Source organism: Ambystoma mexicanum, chromosome 2p (assembly GCF_040938575.1).
Source record: "Ambystoma mexicanum isolate Mex_15411 chromosome 2p, UKY_AmexF1_1, whole genome shotgun sequence".
In the NCBI taxonomy this organism is placed as follows: domain Eukaryota; kingdom Metazoa; phylum Chordata; class Amphibia; order Caudata; family Ambystomatidae; genus Ambystoma; species Ambystoma mexicanum.
In genome coordinates, this window is record NC_090923.1 from 196315222 (window position 1) to 196337878 (window position 22657).

At 47.5% G+C, this 22657-nt stretch overlaps 1 protein-coding gene across 1 annotated transcript in view; it reads left to right on the top strand.

Annotated features, from left to right (window-relative positions):
* LOC138566337 (protein SSUH2 homolog) overlaps window positions 1-22657 on the top strand; it is a 167713-nt gene that overhangs the window by 55947 nt on the left and 89109 nt on the right. Inside the window, exon 2 of the mRNA XM_069643478.1 lies at window positions 11197-11270. Within this exon, the coding sequence (XP_069499579.1) occupies window positions 11197-11270 (74 nt within the window). The remainder of the gene's footprint in view (window positions 1-11196; window positions 11271-22657) is intronic.

Sequence of the window (22657 nt, forward strand, 5' to 3'; positions counted from 1 at the left end):
TCGCAGAGGAGAAATATCCCAAACATATATCATTCTTTGTCCTGCCCTGGTGCAGTCCAGCACCGAAATGCTAAGCAATTCTCAAGAGTACCAACAGCAACCCCAGACACGTGTTTCGGTCTGGTTGACCTCATCAGTAGGGGTGGAGCAGTGCCTCTAAGAATAGTGAGCAAGGGGTCCACGTCTGGATTCCGCTAGTAACTTTGGGTGAGACCTAAAGCTTCTGGGTAAGGCTCTTGCAACCAGGACTAATGGCTGGCAGAGAGACTACCAGGATCCCCTTGTTCATTTGAGTCACCTGACATGGCATCAGTTAGCCTAACCTATATAATATGGCATAACTAGCCCTCAAAGATGGAGTTTTTATGGATATAAACTCATGTGACCTTCCAAAGGTAAAATAGTTATTGGGTGGATTATTTTGCATCGCTTGTTTCCCTCAGTCTGCATCGTACCCTAAATGACGACCACTTGAGCAATGAAACCCTGGATACATAATTACATGTGCAACACCTGTAGACTCCTGGCTGCAATACATTTCACTATACACCAGACCAGATAGTGCCAACTCTCTGTGGCTCCAATTCCTTCTGACCGACACCACAGGCAACCAAACAATTAACAAGAGGTGATGACTGAAAGGTTTAGAATTAATAGTTACCTCTAGCATTGCTCTGGGCAACCCTCCAGACCATCGCTTTTCACCTGCTAAGCCATTGCAAAAGGGGAAAGACTGTATGTTCTATTTGCAACCTGGTGAGTACATGGATCGCTGCTCCAACTCTCAATACGGATTTCTAACTTGTGGACTGTTCAGATCAACATTGCAGCCTTGCGCTCTCTGCTTATAAATTGGCCCGCCTCCCTAATTTGCAGATCATGACTCTCCAAGAAACTGAAAGGCAAAAGATGTGAAATGCGAGTTAATAACCTAGCATGAACTGTTTCACTCATAATACTGTGACACTCAGGACTGCGACAGAACCAGTATTGCCACCTCCTTTGTTGCTGCTAGTAGTCGCTCTACTAGAATCTCTGGTGTACCGGCGGCCTGGTGAGACATGGGTCCGTCAAATCAAGTGATATGGGACTGATGAAGGGCCAATGCAACAATGTCATTCTAGGTGACGGTCTCAGGAACTACTAGTTGAGTAGCATGAGAGAACACCATTGTTTGTCTCTAAACAATTAAATTTGCTCCATTGTCTATGGGGGGAGTGGGGATCTGGTGACCCCTCTTATTCTAAGAGCTCCATGTATTGCAGTTAAGCTGCAGTGAGAATGAGTTGGCCCAGATCACGCATTGGTTAAGAGTGAAGCTGAGATATTTAGCTACTGTTTAATTTAGGCACTTCGTCATGCTTCGACAGCTTTACTTGGTCCTCACGCTTCGACAGCTTTACTTGGTCCTCACGCTTCGACAGCTTTACTTGGTCCTCACGCTTCGACAGCTTTACTTGGTCCTCACGCTTCGACAGCTTTACTTGGTCCTCACGCTTCGACAGCTTTACTTGGTCCTCACGCTTCGACAGCTTTACTTGGTCCTCACGCTTCGACAGCTTTACTTGGTCCTCACGCTTCGACAGCTTTACTTGGTCCTCACGCTTCGACAGCTTTACTTGGTCCTCACGCTTCGACAGCTTTACTTGACACAACTATTTAAGGGTTGACCTTTTACCATAATACTGTCTTAATAATTGAAAAATACAAAAACCATCATAACAGGACTATGTAAATCCTTATAGGTGCCCGTTAAGCCAAAAAAAAGGCTGCGTGGCTTTATTTCTACAGCCAGCATGCAAAATGTTCAATTTCTTGTTTGGCTGTACTTTTAGCTCTTATTCACGCTACCTGGGTATAGAGCTAGTCCTAACCTTCCAGCTTGCTGTTATGAATGGTTTTCTAGCATCATAAAGGCAAACCCAACTGGTAGACCTCAAGGATATATTGACTTTGGCTGTACACCTTTTAATTGTCTTGGTAGCGGACACATTTGGTAGCCAACAGGAGCGCTGCGGGAGTCTTTCCGTTTGGAAATGCCCCGTCATGTTATCAATTGACTAAACACATGCCTAATTAAAAGTGCTGCTAACAAATGTTACAAAATTAGTTGTAGCCAGCCTTTTAGCATCTAGTTTCCTACTCTGGACGTGAGCAGGTCCCTTCAACGCCCAAAAAAGTGACTACTGCCCATTAGCAGCGAATTGCCATGAACCAAGGCCAGTTACTTTGTAGCCCTGGAAGCTAGTGGAATGAGCCACCTGGGACTCTGTCTTTGGCAGTCGGGTGGGATGGTGGGACTGGGGGGGGTGGGAGGGGCCTGCAGGTTGGGCCTGTAATTCCTCCAACTAGTAGTAACCGGTTGCTCATCCATGGCGTAAATATTTTCAGCTTTCCTGTTGAAATGCAAGACCAGCAGAAATCTGCAAGTGCTACAGATGGGGGCGAGACAGAATTTCTTTGGGCCATGCCAAAGTTGTTGGCGCGACTCTGGCTAACCAGTGCAGTCTGCGAAAGACCTGTACCTGGTGTCCTGCCTCCCCCCCCATCCCACAAGAACTACACCTGGGTGCCGCATTTTCGCTTGAACGCTTTTGCCTAGGATTACAAGGCTTTCATCCTACACTTGACAGCTCTAGTTAATGCAAATGTTTTTTCTAAAGATAATTTGAAAGTCCACTGCATGATGAAGCAACCTACTCCTAGAAACCTTTTCTGCAGGTGCCCCCCTTCTCCCCATAATCCCAGACCCACTCTGGCCTTTATACTTTGACCCAGTTTCTGGTGCAGGAGGGCGTGGCATGAGTGCTATTTGCATGGTTTGGTTTTATTTTGGTGGTACGATTTGGCGGGGGTTGTCAGCTGCTGGAGTTTGTGAGGGGTTGACCTGGAAGTAGTGTCTCATCCCATTTTAGTTTACTGGGTAGTAATGAACGAAGCAAGCCTGTGTTGTAATGTTGCCAGCAGAGGAAAGCATTTTAAATCACTCGTTTAATGGTGGGGCGTGTGGCAATAGATTCGTAAGTGGTGGTTTGTGAGGTGCACATTCGCTGGCTTTGACACTGCTGGCTTTGTGGGGGAGGGGCTGGGAGAGGGGGGAGAGAATTGACTTGATTGCTGTAAATGGAGTGTTTGTGCCAGGCTGCTGTAGGTGGGGAGTGGGTGCGAAAATGTGTGTTCTGCAATCAAGTCACGAAGTTCTGCTAACTGGGCGCCTCCATAGCAGAAATATCGTTTGCACAGCTTTTACCTGTGCATTCCTGACAGCTGGGACACGGACATCTTGCAGGCAGTGCACCTGCCTCTAGATTACACAATCCTCAGAATGTAGTATTTAAATCTGTGCATAAACTATGCCTCGTTTGACAATGGTGACTGTGGCCTAACAATAGTACGATTCTAGAAATTTGCTATCGGTCTCTCTGTGAAGGGCCACCCCATAATGGGACTGATATGAACTGATGCTTGCAGACATGGGTGGGCATTATGCATTGTGCAACCCCTGTTTGGATTCACAACTGGATGACCACACGAAGAAATCTGGACTTCTATTTGGGATACTGTATATCACTTTCTGCTAGGGGGGGGTGGTAAAGACCAGAGGCGGAGGTGAGCTGTCCCAGAACCATGTCCTGGGAACAGGTGGCGTTGACTACTGTTGGCCCAACCCTTAACTGTGGTTCCACTGAAGGCAGAACCCTAGGTTCCGTCCAAGCTTCCTGGAATCTGAGTGCAACAGAAATATTCAACTTGACTGAAGTCCCCCTGGGCTGTGACTCGCAGCAATTAAGTCCAAGAGGGCCTGGAACCCTCTTACCACTTTAAAACCATACTCTCTGCCTTTCAAACACACGTGGTACTGCTGTTGCCACTCCACATTTTGAGCTTCTTACTTGCCTCTCTGAGCTGTTGGTCTGCTGTGTAGTATGTCAGTTTCTCGACTCTAGTACTGGCTCACAGCTGTGGAAGCATTCTACTTGCCACATCTGAGCAACCCAACTATCTAGTGTCGGATCTACTGGAAGCCATGTCGCTGTTCGGAGAAACTCCCAGGCAGGTCGAGGGTTGCTCGTCAGTATGACATCACACTCTGGGCCAATCGCCAGCAAACTTATCGGGCTAGTGGATTGGGTGCTGAGTGGTAGTAGTTCCCTCTTCATCACTTGCTAACTTGATCATTTTGCGAATCCTCGGTTAGCACCATCTTGATGCGGACTTGCTTTATCAATGCGCCTTTACCTGTCTACACCAGCTTGACTGCAGGAAGCGCACAAAAATCCGGTACCCGAACCCAGTGAAAATAGTGAAGAGGCCCTGCCCTCTGGCCTGCATTTGCGACCATAGTGACCTTTTTTAGACTCTTCTTTTCTTACAATCTCAGATTCACTCTTAACCAAAGCGTGATGCAGTGCCAAGCCTTTGCTATTCTCCTAGGCCAATTGTTCATTGTTTACATATGTATTATTTTTAATTCAATGTGCTACCGCAAGTACCCTTGGGTTCACCGCCCTGTGTAACCTCTGCTTGCCGAGGGACCACCCCGATGCGCACTGCAGAGCGTGTAGTTGGTTTAAACCGAAGACCCTAAAGGACCGTTCGATCAAACGTTGGGCCCACCACACCAGGCGACAAGAGGCCATGGTAGCGGAGGGCACCTTCAGTGATGGCAGCGCCGCCATGCTTTTGGATGGCGAGGGCAACGTGGCGTCAACAGCCAAGCGCAAGTCCCTGACCTCGGAAGGTTTGTCCGACAGGGCAGCTATGGGGAAAACCCCCGGCAACACGAGCGCTACCCACAGCACCTCCACGAAAAACAAGCGAAGTCCAACCGAGACTCGACGCGCATGTCGAGTTCTCCGAAAGAGGCACACAGAGAACGGTCCACCGAATCGGCGTTCTCAATCAAGTTCGCCGCATGACACCAGGCAACTATCCACTGTTGCCAAAAGTGCCTCGCTCCCTAAGGTAACGGAGGTTCAATCATCGGAAGACTAAGCCAACCTCTATCCCCAGGCCACACTCCAGGAGTCGGCGTCAGCAGACCGCGTGACGGCTGCTACCAAGTCCCGACCTCCACACTCTAGAGATGGGGACACTACCCCCCGAATCTCAACACCAGATGTCGAAAAGCTCTGATTAAGTGAAAACACCGGGGGAAATGCATTTCCACCCACGGGGAGGGGGGAAAACAGCAGAAGAAGCATCCTCAACCTTTTTCTACACCACAGAAACTGACAGACAAGTCAGTCTTCTATCAACTTATCCAAGACCCCTGTACAAGGCCATAGGTTCAGTCAGGATAGAACAGGGAAACTCTCCCAGGAAAGAGTAATCCCCAGCTCTAAGGAATGGTCTAGTGAGGATATAGACAGTTATGTCTAGGAAGTCATCCCTGGCAGACTTCTATACCAAGAATCCTGAGCACTTCCTCTCCTATACCCCTGATGGGGCTGCACCCCCTTACGCCAGTAAGAAATCCTGGGTTGAAGCACCAACACAAAGTTGGTCTTCAGACCCCTTCTGTATACAGCCTTACTCTCAATATGAGAATCCACTTTTGATTGAGGATCCATATTTGGGCACGTTGGGAGACCAAACCGGGATGGACTGCTATGGGGCTGAGGAGGACGAGGATGACCCAGAAACCTACAGGGTAGACTTCCCCAGTAGGAAAAGAAAGTCTGGTTACCGACTCACCGGTCGACAACCGACCTCTCCTGAATGAGGTGTTGCCCAGAGCGGCAGAACGCTTCCACATAGATACCCAGGGAGCACAGGAAGAGAGGGATTTTGTCGAGGACCTAGTGGGAGAAAGGAGACCTGTTGCCCAGGCCATCCCTATTCTCAAATCTATACAGAGCAGAATAGACCCTTCCCTTCTAAATCCCAACCTCACCAGGGCAGTGAACCCCAAGATCAAAAAACTATTCAGGGCAGCCCAGTCAGACCCGCTGTACCTAAGGGGGCAACTGAAGCCGGACTCCCTGGTAGTGACAAAACACCCGAAAGAGGGCGGGAACGCCCCGATCATCGTCTGAAGCTCCCCCCGACAAGGAGAGCAAAAAGATCTATCGTTTGGCTAGAAAGGTAGCCTCCACTTCCGCCTACCTAAGCAAGTATTGCCAACTCCACCACCCTACTGGCGAGTTACAACTGCCACCAGTGGGAACAGGTCGCGGCACTCTCCGCCCCAGAACCTTTAAAAGGCCAGTTGGCACAGGTTGCGTCGGAGGGAAGAGCCGTGTCTGGTTGCATCCTTAAAGCAACCTTCGATGCCGCGGATAACGCCAGCAGACTGATAGCAGAGGGCACTGTTATCAAGACATGCTTGGTTACGACAATCTGGGTTCAAACCCGAGACCCAAGCATTGTTAATAGACAAACTGGTGGAGCCTGATCTACTGTTTGGCAAGGCGGTAGAGGACGTGCTAAAAAATGCCAAGGATGAGAACGAGACTCTCAAATCCCTGTGCCAATCAACCAACAAACCCCCGAATCAAAGGGGGAATGGCAATTTTCGTCGCCAAAATTCCCAGAGGCTCCAACTATTACCAGGGGCAGGGTACACCATGGAACAATAACAACCAGCAGTCTACCCAGGGTTATGGCAGGGGTAACAAGAGGATGTGGTAAGGGTAGAGGCAGCCCCAGTAGAGACGGCGGCATGCCTCCCCCAAAACAGTGAAGTTCCGTTCAGGGTCCCTTCTCACGCATCCCCAGTAGGGGGATGCATTTCCAACTTCACCCAAGCTTGGGAAGCGATCACATCAGACAAGTGGGTGCTGTCCAGTGTCCGCAGGATACTGCATAGAACTGTTAGAGCGTCCCCGAAACCACCCTCCATGACAAAGTACATTCATTAGACCACCAAAAGATCCTCCTCGAAGAGATCGCTAATCTTCTAGCCAAGGACGCGATAGAACTCGTCCCGGGACACCACGTAAACAAGGGTATTTATTCAACTTACTTCCTTGTGCCAAAAAAGATTTGACAATGCACCCAGTATTGGACTTGCGGCATGCAAACAAATATGTCAAGCCCCAAACATTTTGCATGACTTCTCTCCAAGAGGTAATCCCCTTCCAAAAAAAAAAGGATTACATGGCAACATTGGACATAAAAGATGCCTATTTTCATATTTCCATGTTCCCAGCGCACAGAAGATACTTACGCTTCAAGGTGGACAGTCAACACTACCAGTTCAAGGTACTGCCCTTTGGGATGGCCTCGGTTCCAAGGGTATTCACCAAGGTACTGGCGGTGGCACACCTACGCAGGGGGGCAATCCCAGTGTACTCTTATCTGGATAACTGGGTCATCACGGGGGAGACCCCAGTAATTTGCAGGACAAACATTCAAAGAACGATCGACCTCTTCGAATTAGGTTTCAATCAAGAAGGCTTTGCCTTTCCATCAGAGGAAAGAATTCGGAATATACTGCTGCAAATTCCGCAATATCAGGCTGGTCGCCAGTTAACGGTACGCCAAGCAATTTGTTTGCCAGGCATGATGGCGTCATGTATTTACCTGGTCCCCCACGTGTGCCTGCGTCCCATGCAAGAATGGTTGGCGAAAGAGTGGTCTCGGGCAAGTGTTCAGTGGGACAATCTAGTGGTCGTTTCGCCAACACTTGTACAAAACCTTCACTGGTGGACAAGAGAAAATCTGTCCAAGGGGAAACCCTTTTAGGATCCCGACATACAGGCGGTGGTCACAACAGAATGCCTGTCAGGGTGGGGAACACACCATCTCCACCACACAGCTCAGGGTCTCTGGTCTCACTCAGTGGCCAAGAATCATATCAACCTGCTAGAGCTTCTGGCAGTATTCAGAGCGCTTCAAGCGTTTGAGCCCTGCCTGTTGAACCTGTCAGTGTTGATCCTGGCGGACAGCACTACACCCATCTTTTACCTGAACCAGCAAGGAGGGACTCGTTCGCCAAATCTGTCCAAGCTTGCCCAGAAAATTTGGATATGGGCACTCAGACGGAACATCTTCCTGTCATCTCAACATGTTCCACGGGATCTCCATTCTCTGGACGCTTTGAGCAGAGATCCCCTCACAGAGGAACACGAATGGTGTCTACCAAGAGAAATCGTAGAAGATCTCTTCTCGCAGTGGGGTTTCCCCACTATAGACCTATTCGCCACAAGCGGAAACAGACAGTGCCCAGGATTCGCATCCAGGTTCCCCCAACCAGACTGCCAGGGGAACGCCCTGTGGATGAACTGGTCCGGGATGTTTGCGTACGCTTTTCCACCAACACCTCATCAGGAAGGTGGTCAACAAGATGCACAGAGAATCGATGACGCTCGTCCTAGTTGCTCCCATGTGGGCGAGACAACCGTGGTTCCCACACTTACGCAGACTAGCGGTGTGTGAACCCATCAAACTCCTGGGCTGGTACAACCTACTGTCCCAGCACCAAGGTCAAACAGTGCATCCTCAACCCAACTCAATGAACCTGACAGCATGGCTCCTGAGGTCATAGTTTGGACATCTCAATTTAAAGCAGAGATGTGTGGACATCCTAAGAGAATCTAAGAAGCGAAACATGAGGCACTGCTACTTTGACAAATGGAAAATATTCGTTATCTGGTGCCAGAATAAGCAAATCAACCCAGTTGATTGCACGCCTTCCACAATTGTCACATACATGCTCCACCTGCTGGACGCAGGGTTGGTTTTTAACTCACTGAAAGTACACCTGGCAGATCTGTCAGCATACACCACCTCCCATAACAAGGTGTCGTGGTGGAAAGTACCAGTGGTTAAAGCCTTCATGGAAGAAGAGACTTCACCCTCCAATTTCAAACCCACCACCAGGTTGGGACCTTTTAATGTTGTGCTATCTAAACTCATTGGTCCCCCATTCATAAAAGCAGTCTCAAACACCTGACTTATAAAACGGCCTTCTTAGTAGCTATTACATCTATAAGAAGGGTCAGTGAAATTCAGGCTCTGTCACTTCAGGATCCTTTCTTTACGGTTCATACAGATAAACTGGTTTTACGTACACACCCTAGGTTCTCACCTAAGTATTTCTAAATTCCACGTGAACCAGTCCATCGAGCTTCCGGCTTTCTTCCAAGACCCACAAAGCTCAGCTGAGGTGAAATTACCCTAGATGTGCGTAGGGCGGTCCTATACCATCTAAACAAAACAGACTGCTAATGAAAACAGACCAACTGTTTGTCTCCAGAGCTACAGGCAAAGAGAGAGATTGCATCTCTAAAGGTGCCAGCTCTAAGTGGATTGTTAACTGTATCCAGCTGTGTTGCTCACTTTCTGAAAAAACTCTGCCTTTCACACCAAGAGCCCACTCTACAAGAGGCATTGGGGCCACTCTGGCTTTCATTGCAAATGTACCCCTTGACACCATTTGCAAAGCGGCTACTTGGAGCTCTCTTCACACTTTTACTCCGCACTACTGCATTGACACCCATTCCAAGACAGCGACTCAAGTGGTTCTAAGACATATTTATTTGCTCATGACCCTTCTCACATACCACCTCATTCTTCTAACACTGCTTGCTAATCTATGCACAGCATGTGATCTAAGCAGATTCCAAAAGCCTCAGAAGGGATAAATTACTCACCGTAATCTTATTTCTGATGCTTGTATCTGCTTAGATTCACATGCGACCCACCCTTCCTCCACTCTGAGAGAAGGTGCATTGATGCTTGTAGTCTTATCTATCTGCTTGGATTATCTGTACTCGCGCTACTCCTCATGCTACCTCATGTCAGAAAATATACAATCTGAGGGTCCTAGACGCGTGAGGGATCATGGGTACATTGAACGTCACACTATGGATTCTGGATAGTATTACTGGCACGCCCTGTGTCGACGCCCATTTTAGAGTTTCGAAAAACAAACTAATACTCTGCAGCTTCCACTAGATGTCGGCCTATGCACAGCATGTGAATCTAAGCAGATACAAGCATCAGAAATTCGATTACGGTGAGTAATGAATCCCATATATATTGCTCCCTTTCATCGAAGTTGTGAAACTAAGAATGGTGCACAAATCACTATGTGATAAGAGAATTGCATGCCTTATTTATGAAGCCGAAAGGAGGGGGGGAATACATTTGAGCGGAAGACCATGAAGTAGTGTGCCAGTGCTCAGGAGCAAAAGTTAGTACATTCAAGTTTAGGGACGAAGAGGCAGTGTAGTGATTGGGGGCAGAATGCGAACTGAAGGGTAGGCCGAGATAAAATGGGTCGGATGAAGTGGGAAGACCATGGCTTGGAATTTAGAGTACATGGAATAGAAGGTGTAACTGGAGAATGGAGAAGATGCATTGCAGACTTAAAGACTGAGGAGGAGTAATCTGAAATTCCATTAGAGTGGAGCTGCAGAGAAGGCAGTGAGAATATAGGGGAATATGAGCAGGTGGTCACATGAAAAGCGAACATTGACCATGCCAAGTTTTTTTGTGTAGGCGTTGGTAAGATTCCCCAGGCACTGCTATTGTGGTAGAAGCTGACCAGTGGTGGTAGCAGCTGCAAAATGGTGCGAGTACCTGGGCATCCAATAGCAGTTCCTGCCAAATGTCCAATACTTGTACACAAGGCAAAACTGGTGGCTAAGTTTGTGTTTAACACGACTTCTGTGACGCAAAATACTTCTAAAATAGAGTAGCTGAAGGCGGACCGATTTTAGAATGCATTACACCAGTACCGTTTGCAGCTCCAATTGAGCTATTGACTCTTAAATGCAAAAATGGCACTTTGAGCAGTTTTATTTAAAGTTTTGATGGTAAGGATTTAATAAAGCGAGCTTAAACATCCCTGGAAGATGTCCTTTGGGCTGGGAGGGACAGTCATTTGGTGGGAATGGCTATAAATGGATTTCTTTATTTTCTTTCTAAAGTTTGTCCCAAAACATAAACACTGCAATGTTATATGGAGCCCTAGGTCTTCAGAATGTTGCGCCAAATTATTTATTTAGGTTTGTACTTCTCGTTGCTAGTCTTTTTATTTATTTATTTTTTTGGGGACGTGCTGCCTTGCTTATTTTGGACTTTTAGGAGCCAAAACCGTCACCAAGTGCTAGGTTTTTATCACAAAAGAATATGATCATGCCAGGGCAGGGGGGAGATTGGGTATTGCAGGTCATGAAATCCAAATGTAAATTAGTTTTGTTTTTTTGCCTTTTTTAGTAAGGTTTTATTTATTTTTTCCGCCAGATCTGCAGCTGCTTATCCAGTCAATGGACCCGAAAGTCACCCGTTGCTTGCTCCTGCCTTTCCTGGACATCCAGGTATGCATGGAAAAATTCTGTTCCATAATATGGCGAGGGTTGTAATTGTTTTATTTATAGCTCTTAACACCTGAGTTTTCTAAGCGGAACCTGGGGATCGAACCTGTGTTTTATCTCATCTTGCTTCCAAGGCGAGCGCATTGCCCCAGAGCTAACCTCCCAAGGTTGTTTTGTTTCTTGCAAAAACCGAGAATGTCTAGTTGGTTTTCATAATGACTTCATGCTTGGAGGGCTTTCCTTTCCCTGTGCGATTCTAGGAACTCCCAACTTTGGGCTTAAAGCGCATCTATTTGCCTTCTTTCAACTGGAGGCAGTCACGCACTGGTCACAAGATCACCCTGTTTGGAAGAGCTGCGTCAAGTCTGTTTACTGTACTGTTGAAAAGCTTGTAGCGAAGCCAGCTGAAGGATGAGTTCTTTTTATAGTTTTGACATTTCCATCTTGTGCTTCTTTTAAACATAATTCAGCAGCAAAACGTGAATGTACTAATATATTCATGCGCAAATTTGAGGTATAAACGAATTGGAGAGTTTTCTTAAACTAAAATCGAGGTGGGTGTACTCGGCATGTGGATATTGTGGGAAGTCCCCATCAGCCAGCTGACCATCCCCCAATAACTATGGAGGAAATTATCTTTTCACAGGTGCTTATGTGGCTGATACGACGTTTGGCTTATTCTATTAGTTGCATGCACGAGATGGGCAAAGGGGGCGTGGTTTATGCAGCAGCAGCTGCTAAGATTCGGGGCAAGATCTTTGGGTGGAAGAAGGCTTTGAAAAGGCTCGGAGCAAAGCTATTATCAAATTGTGTGTGTGTCTCGAAGTTATGCAGTGGAACACAAAGACCTGAAGCATGGGTTATGAGGAAGCCTTTCCTACTTGTGGTGGGGCCTGCTACCAGATCACCGGGGCAGGCCACTGCGGTTGTCGGGGCCACCCGTCATGGATCATGAGGCTGCATCCATGCAGCAGACACAAGGCAAGGGGGTCACCTTGCTAACTCCGGATCACAGGAGTATGACACGTGGGCTGGGGGCACCCAGCGCTCCGCAGCCCCGGAGCTCTGTGGGCACCCAGGCCGGGGTTGCACAGCCAGCCTTGGTCACGCGGGCCTCACCTTCATGGGGGACGGTGTTGTCGAGCAGGGGAATCGTTCTCGTGCAGGGCCCCGCCACTGGGCCTCCTGCACGCAGTGTGGCACCAACATGGTGCCTGAAATGACAGCGGAGTCAGCTTCGATTCAACTGACAAGTCGGAAGCGGCTTATCCTTTTTTATTAGCTTGAGATCCTGGGAACTTCCATTCTACCCAGAGGGTGACATGCAACACTACCTATTAAGCTTAGCCTGGTAGCAAATTCTAATCCTTAGTGGCCCTCCACTGGTCAGTCGGGTTAACACTGAGGCCAGGAAAGTTTGCAGAATTAGTTTCATAACTGTGGGTCCACACCCTCTGAACACAGGGACTATGACATGGTGTTTGCTCTGAACACGAAGTCTGCATGACTGGTGCGAGGGGCTGTTCATCTCCTATGCCAGCCAACCTACACTTCTATCCTATTCCCCAGGCTGAACATTATTTATTGTATAGTTGAACAGAAGTTCTAACTACTGTACTTTAGGACCCACAGGTATTCCAGTGTATGGTTTCTCTTTTGGTTTTGGCACTCTAATGGTCCGGCTTGCTGCTGTATAGACCTTTCGTTGCTGCTGAGCTGGAAGTATCTGTAATTCACACAAAGCTAATGAGGGATAGTTGCTAAGAATCCTTCATAAAGGTAGAACTGTATCTGATCTAACTTTTTGCAACCTCCTACTTTTCCTGGTCAGTTAGTTTGAACAGTTTTAAAATGCCAATGACATGAGAAATGGAGGATTGCATCATGTAGCTGAAATGTTTCTAGTTCTGTGTGAAGACGCCATAGTCGCTGCTGATCTATGTATCCTCTGTTAATTTCTCATTCTTGGCTGCCTCAAGTGTTACTCAACAGGATCATTCTAGTTGTCCATCTCGGTCACAGTACCTGGCCGAGCGACCATTTCCACTGTCAACAGTTTTTCCCAGCGTCATTTTTTGGCTTCATCCTGCATAATTGCTTCCGGCAGACACATTTTCCATATACTAAACTAATTTACAAGAAAACCATTACAAACGCTGCGAGTGCAAATCTGATATAATGCCGGGTATGTCGCACAGGACACTTTGACCACTAGTGGTGACAACAGGGACTGAAGGATCACAAACTGGGGATGCTCTTGATGGGGATTCTGGCGCAGCCAGTGCTTTAGGATAATCTTTGTCTAACAATCTGTTGGAGAGTGCGTGGCTGAGTTATGGCCTGTCCCTCATGACACTTTGCCAGTGAGGGATAGAATCCGGAGATTGTGCCCACGTCCCTACTCGCTCGTTGCCATAATATACGTTCTAGGACACCATGTCAGACCTAGATTCTAGTTTCTAACCAGCTTGAGAATGAACCACACAGTAAGTACACCCCAAGGGATTCAAAGATTTTTCTGTTTCCTTTTTGTTTTGAAAAATTTGAAATAAAGTTCCAGCAAAACAGCAGTTAATGTATTGTGCCCTTTAAATTGTTGTGCCTATTAATTAACACGTATTTCGGCCTCTCGTGCCCTTTTCAAAACAAAAATATCCGGCCAGTTTGTATCCTTGTTCCATTTAAACATTCAGTTCATTATAAATCCTATCCCGTAAATGTCAAATTTACGGGATAATCCCTTGCTCTGCTTCAAGCATCCTCCCTCGCGTCGGCTTGGTTAATGAAAAAAGGCACAATCTTTGAATCCCTTGGGGTGCAGTCACTGTGTGGTTCATTCTCAAGTTGCTTACACTATTCAAGGAGGTAGGTGTTTTGGTTCCTCCCATCAACCACCACACCGATGCAACCTTTTCTCATTTGAGGTTGAGCCTGGTCGCAATCAGAAGTTGTACCCTGAACAAACCCAAATCTAAAATTTTAGTTTCTAACCAGGGCTCCAGATTCGGAGTAACTTTTACCTTTAAAGAGGACAAATCTCTGAGCGGGACTATTTTAGATGAGCAAAAATCTATTTGGACAATTTTGTATTCCTACTTTTTCTTGTAATTCAAGCGTATGGGTTTTTAACTTGGTTCCACTTCACACCAGACACTGATTGGAACATATCTGAGTAGTGTGAGTGTTGAAAGGTTTGGGATCCTATGTATTTTTGTACTGCAGGTTTATTCTTTTGGCAAAGTGGCTTTTATGCCGCTTTTCTGAATCGCTGGGCTGCTTCATCGCTAGATCATTCGCCTGATGCCAAAACCGGACTTCATTTAGAAGCACAGTAAGAAACCCAAGTCCTGCGAGCAGGCCATACTCGCACCTTGTTCTCGATTCCCTGGTGGCACAATCCTCTTACAGTAGGTCGTTTGCTCCCAGGTGGCAATTTCCCTTACCTTTTGTTATTGTGTAGTTTGTCTTTTTTCAACCTGTTGGTCCTGGGAGCTAGAGTGTTTATCTTACTGCATACTGCCAGGCTGGATTGGTTTGCAGGGATCTTTATTTTGGTAGACCCTTCTGGACCTGCATCTACTTGGGTGTCTTGAAAAACTCGGATATAGACCTTTTTATAGGATCGAGCTTTGGTCCTTCCTCACACAGCAGGCTGTCCAAGTGTAGGTTAAGCGATGCAGCCTGCGGACAAGGAGTCTGCTTCGTGCACACCTAGCGTCCACCAAATGGGGGTGGGGGGCGGCAGTGGTGGGAGGGGGGGAGGTGAGGGTGCTGCAGGGCGTGGTCAGCAAACTGCATCAGTCCTTCCAAGAACGCAAACGGCATGCTCGCAAAGTTAATCCATACTGCCCTATCACTGGCTTCAGGCTGGCGAGAGCCCAGTCCAGGAACACCTTGCCAATGGCCAAAGATGGCCACTACTCCGTACACAGAACAAGGGCTAGTTATGTGAACCTTCAGGTGTTTGAGGCCAAAAATCAGACTCCAGTTTAATGGGGGCAGGCGGGGGTCATCATTTTTTCATTTTACACAAGGGGAGAAAAGGGCCATCACCCAGTCTAGCCCCAGGACTAACCGAGAGGGTACGTCCTAAGGGAGTGTTTACCTTTTGGGGGCTTACTCCTACCTTCGAAGTCAAAAGGACGCTTAAGGCAGAGCACACAACAGAGCACCATTTTTCAGGCTTTGGATTAAACCTGGCTGGGATAAAAAGCAGTAATCTAGTAAAATGTACAGGTGGGAAATAAACATCTTTTGGGTTCTTCTATCTTGCTTCATGCTGGAGACCAGCCTCTTTGTGGGACAGAGGTTCGAGCCTGCTCTGCTCTGCATGGTCTTGCTTACAAGACAAGCACATTGCCACCAAGCTATACTCCCATCCAATCACTAAATATATGGGATAAAAAGTGGGTTTTTCTGCAAATCGACATCTTTTTCCTAATTGTGGTTTGTGAAGAGGACTGATGGCATGGTTTTGGTAGCTACTCACATACCGTTGTCCATGTCAGCAAGTGCTATATGACCAAGTACCAAATCTCTCATTTGGCTCATAACCCCAAGCCCCTTCACTTTCTGTGCCAGCCCTCACTCCAAATTGACTTCAGATTCCCATGTCGTCATGTTTCTGCATAGCCTAACCCAGTATTTCTCAGCCTTCTCTCGCCACTCCTCCCCTCCAAGCACCATGCCCCTCTGCCCCGCCACCACCAAGCCCCTCTCCCTCTGAATGGAGCATGGCAGCTCCATTCCACTACAAGTCACCCACTCGTCCAATCTCCTCTCCACCAACCCCTTTCCCATGTCAGTTTTTAACATTGGTCTCTCAGTATTGTCAATCCCTTTGGAAAAGTAATATCAGCCGTCCTTTTTTAATTTTATTTTGACTCCTTCAGGCCAGATTCTGTGATGGCAAGTGCTAGGTAACAATTTGGAGTCCAATTGGTATGGGACTTGTATCTTGGTGTTAACACACCTTTTTAATATAGGCCTATACTACACAAGGTGGTAGAGTGACTAGCCAGGCTTATCTTAAGAAGGGTAATGTGAGCTGTGCAATGAAATATTATAAATACAGGTATCCAAGTAAACTCTTACACACTTGGTTATAAATATATATTTATATATACACAAGGATAATAGACAATCTTTAGAAAGCAGCAACTAATAGTAACATTACATGAAAAGTTAGGCTTCAGTTCAACAAGAGCAATAAAGTAGGCAAGTACACTTTTCTTATGCTAAACATGTTCCAGTACACTGAGTGATGTCATTTGAGGTCAGTATTCACACGCACACACATCGCCACCATTACAATATTGAGTTTCAAGGAGGCAAAAGTTAGATCTGAACTTGCTTGATAAGTAGTAAAACAGCTAGATTCTCCCAAAGGGACGTAGGCCAGCTTTGTCCCAGCAAGAAGTGTTCAACAATTAACCTGGGAGGGGAGCAAACACTGCCAAAGCAAATGGGTTCAGAGGAGCATTTAGGGAGATGGTACAGCCAAAGTCATTGGGCCAGTTGAGGTTCTGATGCACTTTACACAGGAAATGATTTAGAATAATCAGTAGAAAAAATTGCAGAAGCTCAAGTGGAGCCATCTTAAGCTGGAAGGCCAGTGCAGGTGATTTGAGATAAACTCAAAAGGGCTTAAAATAATACTCCCCAAGCTAGGAAGCACTACAAATGGTAAAAGGTAGATGTACACCAAGGCAGTACCTGGAGAATAGAAGCATTTGTTCCAGCTGGATGCCTTCCTGGTGCAGTGTAGCAGACCCTTGTACCTGGTCCTTGGTTGTGGTGACTAAAGGGAGGATGTCTGGTGGGCTGCTGGGGGCAGCACTCTAGATAGTGACTCTGCAGCAATGGATTCTCCTGGATTCAGCAGCCTTTTGTGGTTTTGGCATCTTTTTCTCGACAACAAACAGCTCCAGTTGGAAGGTACTTGTCCCCTCAGTCCTGGACTCTGGTTAGGGACTCTGCATGAAGATTTCCTGCTTCTGTTGGGTCCTTTTTGGCTGGATTTGCACTTCTGAAGACGGTGCACTCTGGTCGAGGGTGCCCGGGCATTGAGATTCTGCAGCTTTGAAAAGTGCAGCAAGTCTGCGGTTATGACAAAATGAAGCTTGCCTCGAGCCTAGTTGGTCCCACCAGCCCAATGGAGGTGGTAGTCCTCCCTTGTGGGACTTGCAGGCAAACCCAAAACTGGGTCAGCACAGCTGCCTGCTTCACTGGGCATTTCGCAGTCCAGGCATTTGCTGCTGGTGTCTCTTCAAATCTTCTTGGTCAGATGTTGTCCTCCAGTGGTTGACTCTGCCTCGAGTCCCAAAAACCCTGGCTTTTTAAGCAAGTTCCTGTTCATTCACAGCACTAGGGCTGTCAATCACCCAGCAGGGTGGCTATCCTACCGGATAGCCAACCAGAACTGGTTTCACTCAGGCACACCTAAAGACAAAGGACAGGTAGGATTCCGGACCCTCCCTCACTTCCTGCCTTTCCAGACACACTGGAGATTGGGCGAGCTTCAGGGCTGATGCCCGCCAAAGGCAAAATGCACAAAGGACTTAAACCTGGTTCAAACAGAGTAAAAGCCCAGAAGGTACTAAAAGAAATGGCGAAAAAGGAAGACTGGCAACATATTGGAATAACGGTCACCCTTGGGTGTTGACTGCAGCTGAGAAATCCGCCTGCAGATAAATGGTGCAAAGGTAGTAAAACAGAAACCACTGCCACCAGCCGTTCAAGTTGGTGTAACAAAGTTCCATGAGAAGTAGGGTAAGTAGTTGCTATGTAACCCCCATCACTCCACATGGGGTGGTGTGCTGGACCCACAAAAACAGGTAAGGAAGATGTAATCGTACTATTCTTGGGAACATAGTTCACGAAAATAAAATGTATTTGAACATTAAAGTCCAAAGGACTTGTCGGTGCGACTGAATAAAAGGTGCTGCCGCCTTGAAAAAAGCAGATGCTTATGGAGTTTACCAGACTCCATTAAATAGTAAAACCAAACATTCTAGCCGAAGTCCAGCAAAATTGTTGGATCTCTAAGGTTAAAAGAAATTGGCACAGAAATCTCCCTAATAGCAATTGCTGAAATGCACATATTCCTTTGCAAGTTCACTCCTGCTCTCCATCACACAGGCTTTAATAGTTTCAACATTGCCATCATCTTTCCAGAAAGTGATGGGGTTAGCTGATGTCTTAGCTCATCAATCAGCAAAGTGCTGTTCATACCTTCCGTTCGTCTGCTACAGCCACCATATTAACATAGTATAGTCTGACATCTTTAGCAAGCAGCTACAGGCAAGTGTTCTATTGACTCTTAAAGGATGAATGCTACATCAGACTGCCGAGGACGACCCAGGCACATCCCTTTCATTAAGGGATGGGGGGGGTTACACCCCGATTGGACAGATTCTGTCTGCACCTGTAGCAGTGGTCTCGGAAGGTAGAGATTTGCCCAGATGTTGGACCACAGGGGTCTGGAATGCATTGGCAACAGTAATCTCTCCTCTGCCACTAAAGAAGATGAATGAAAGATGCTCCAGACCTCAACAAAATGTTTTTTGTGATTGTTGTAACTGACTTAAACATTGGTAGTTTTCACTACACAGGAAGCGTCTCCAGATCCGCTCTAGATTTTACTGGAACCTTTCTGTAAGCTACGACATCGCCTCATCCATCTAGCAATCTGTTCACTACCAGTCAGTACTACAGATAAGGGGTGTATCGGCTATATAAAAAAAAAAAAATTGGCAAATGCACCCAAAAAATAAAAACGGGGACCAAAAAAATACTCCCAACAAAAAACCGACACACGCTGTCTTTCAGTCACACAGCTCCATGGATCTGGTTGGACCAATAGTACATTTAATGCTTCAGGAATAAATCTAGTCTGGCTGCCTGATCTGAAGAGTTACAAATGTATCTTTTTAAATGTGCATGAATAACTTGATGCAAATAAATATTCATTACAAAACAGTTCTATTTTACAGTTAAACCATATATTTATTATAAAATACTCCTGTTCCGAATGGGAATGTGGAGAGTAATACTCCTTCAAAATCTTTATCTGGCACACTGCTCTCCCACCCCTCTATTTGGACCTCAACTTGGCTACCTCGCCATGTGTACCAAACTTTTTTCTTTTCCTTACTTTACTGAGTGTCTCGACAGCACTGTAAGGCCTGAGGGTTTTGTGCAATCGGAGGGACGTGGCCAACGGACACGGCATGAAGACGTGAGCTCTCGGTGCTCCTGAGGCCGTCAGCCGTATCCTGCAATATCCTGCTAGAAAAAAGACTGCTCATGTGAAGTAAAAGGTGTTTTCGGGTGTCGGAACACGTTTCTCATGACCGGTGGTCCAAGTGTGAAATCGGCTGCCAGTTTCAGAGAAATAAGCTGGTAAAAGTTGGAGTGACAGCGTTTGGGAAGTTTCCAAAATGGCGGCCGGGTGCTGCTGAGTGCGAACCCAGCGACGCTGCAAATCCTGGTACCCGTGGAAGAGTGGCTGCGCAGAGACGGTCGCTGCTTCGAGGGAGGGGGGGCCTGCCTTGCCCCCCCCCACGCGGACCAACATATTGCCAGATAGGGGGTAGCAGTGACTGGAGGAGCGGATCGGCTACGTTTGGGGATCCGTGCTGGAATCTCTGCCCCCCCGGCCTCCCGAGTGGTTGCAGGCGCTCCGTACATCGTTGAGCGCCCGCCAGCCTGCGGTGTGCACCGGGAGGAGGAATCCGCAAGACCCGGTAAGGGGAGGCGGCGGTGGGCCCTGAAATCTGTCCGCCTGCCTGGAACGCGCTGTGGGGGGAGGAGTTCCCACGATCCCCTCTTGGTGCAAGCGGGCCCCCTGCCGAAGGTAGTGCAACACCCCGAGAGACTGTCGAGCGAGTGCTCCGCGACCCAGGAGTTGAACTGGGACCCGTTTGCTTTCCCAGCGCAGACTTTAAAATACTGATGCATAAATGCAGCCCACATGATACGCGGGCCCCCGGCAACAGTTTCTCCCAACCCATAGCGATTTGAGAAGCGCAGCCTAAAGAACCTTCAGTACTACTGGAATCATATCACTACTCAAATTCTTGCCCCTGCATGGATGGGGGCAGTGAGCGCTAGGTGAACAGTGGTGGCCTACCAAATTAGAATAACTGCTGCCTATCACCTATTGATCAAGGGCCCAAGAAAACACTATTCCAATAACCACACAGTGGAAAGAATGTCAAGCATGTGAGAGGGCGCAGCAGCGATCACCATTCGCTCCTGATACAAAAGGTGACGGACCGGAGACCCCCCCCCACCCCCCCGCCGCAGTTGAACCACGGCGGAGCATCGGGGGAACCGGCAGACCCGTAACATAACAGTGGGGTGAAGAACGCACCCCACACCCGGAAGGGAGCAGAAATGAGCGCCAAAGCCTGTACACAGGCAAGACACTCTTTCAACTCATAAAACGTGATACCAACATAAAGCAGTTCCTATGCATAATTACTGACCTGGACTACAGTAAAGAACAATTACCTCCTGCCAGTAGATTAGAAAATCAGTGCTCCAAGCAGTGAAGAAGAGGGCATGCCAGAACACTAATAGATCTTAGGAACAACCTGTAAACCATACTTGCCCCTGACACCACGGGAACAAAAGATCATTTGCCTGGGCTGTGCACATCCAGAGAACGCTGCGCTCGACCAGACATGATGACCTCGTGAACAACTAAGGCAGGTTACCTCCGTAACGACACTGCCAGCTCCTCCCAACCGCAGAACGTAATTTTATTCATAATACAAGGCCTGCTTCGCAATATGGGGAAGGACAAGCCTAGAAAAACCTCCACCCAAAGCAGTATATAACAGTATGCAACCACTCCACTGTCTAGATCACCAGAGAGGTCGGCATCGACCGAACATGAAATCATGGAGGAGGACATCTCCCTCAGGGATGTGATGGGCGCCATTGCCAGCTCCAGGACATCCATGGGAAAGAAAATGGACGCCATTGGAGCTGAGGTATCCCTGTTGAGACATGACTTGCAGAAGCTGACTGCACGCACTGGAGAGGCGGAAGCATGCATATCGGTGACCGAGGACAATCTGAAAGGAGTCAACCGCCAGATAACGGGCATGCTACAACTAATGAAATCCCTGGTGGGAAGAGTAGACGAAAGTGAAGGTCGATCAAGGCGCAATAATCTCCGCATCCTAGGCCTCCCAGAAAAAGCGGAAGGAGAATGCATGGAACTGTTCCTTGAAAGATGGCTATTGAACATATGATACTGAATCCTTCTCCAAATTCTTCTCTTGTGAAAGAGCCCACCGCATCCCAAAGGGCAGGGTCACCCCTGGCGTGCCACCCCGTGCGGTCATAGCAAGACTTCTGAATTATAGACAGGGATGCCATACTACAAATGGCAAGAACGAAAGGGTCCATCACCTATAACGGCTCGAATCTCCTTCCCTGACTTCACTAGAGAAGTCCAAAAAGTGCGCTAATCCTTTGACCCACTAAAAAAGCGCCTCCAATCACTCGGAATCAAATATGGCCTGATTTTCCCTGCTCAACTCAAGATATATTACAAGGGCACAACAGTACACTTTACGGATCCTAGAGAAGCATGGAATTGGGCAGAATGGCTCATTGAAGGCGACTGGAACGGAAGGAAGAAGGTTGGAAACTATCGTAATAGGCCACATACAGAAAGACCACCGGACAAGTCTACCCCAGCGGCAGGAAGATGCACCACAACAGGAAAACGCATGACGGAAACAGCAACAGATAAGGCAAGTGAAACCACGAGACACGAAAGAGAAATTAAACCAGCTAAAAACGAGATTCACATGGCAGAAAGTAATGGCTGGCGACTGGAACCGACCCGCCCCCCCTTGGCAAGAAACGAACGTACGATAGGCAGAGTTCTAGACTGCCTAGATATACTGTTTAAGTAGAGTTTGAACTGTTAAGGGGCGACAGATGCTTCGGTTGGGGATGAAGTATGGGGAGGGGGGAGTTTGGCACAAGTTTACAAGTTGGAAATACTCAATGAAGCACTACAACAGTATTTAATCGACCAGCAATTACTGTTCCCTGCTGCGAGTTGCATGCGTCCAACGCCCCCACTATAGGAGGCTCCATTGCCAGCTTGAACCATACTCATGAACGCAACTCTGCAAGACAATAAGAACAAAATTTTAAAACTACTCACCTGGAACGTAAATGGCCTAGGAAACGGCCTGAAAAGGAGGCTAGTAAGACAGTTCCTGAACAGGCACAGCCCGGATATAGTCTTCTAACAGAGACCCATCTGGCGCGTACATCCAACACACTATTTAAGCGCTCGAACTACCGGACAGCCATACAAGCTGGTTTTACGATAGGAGCCGGAGGAGTATTGATATTAA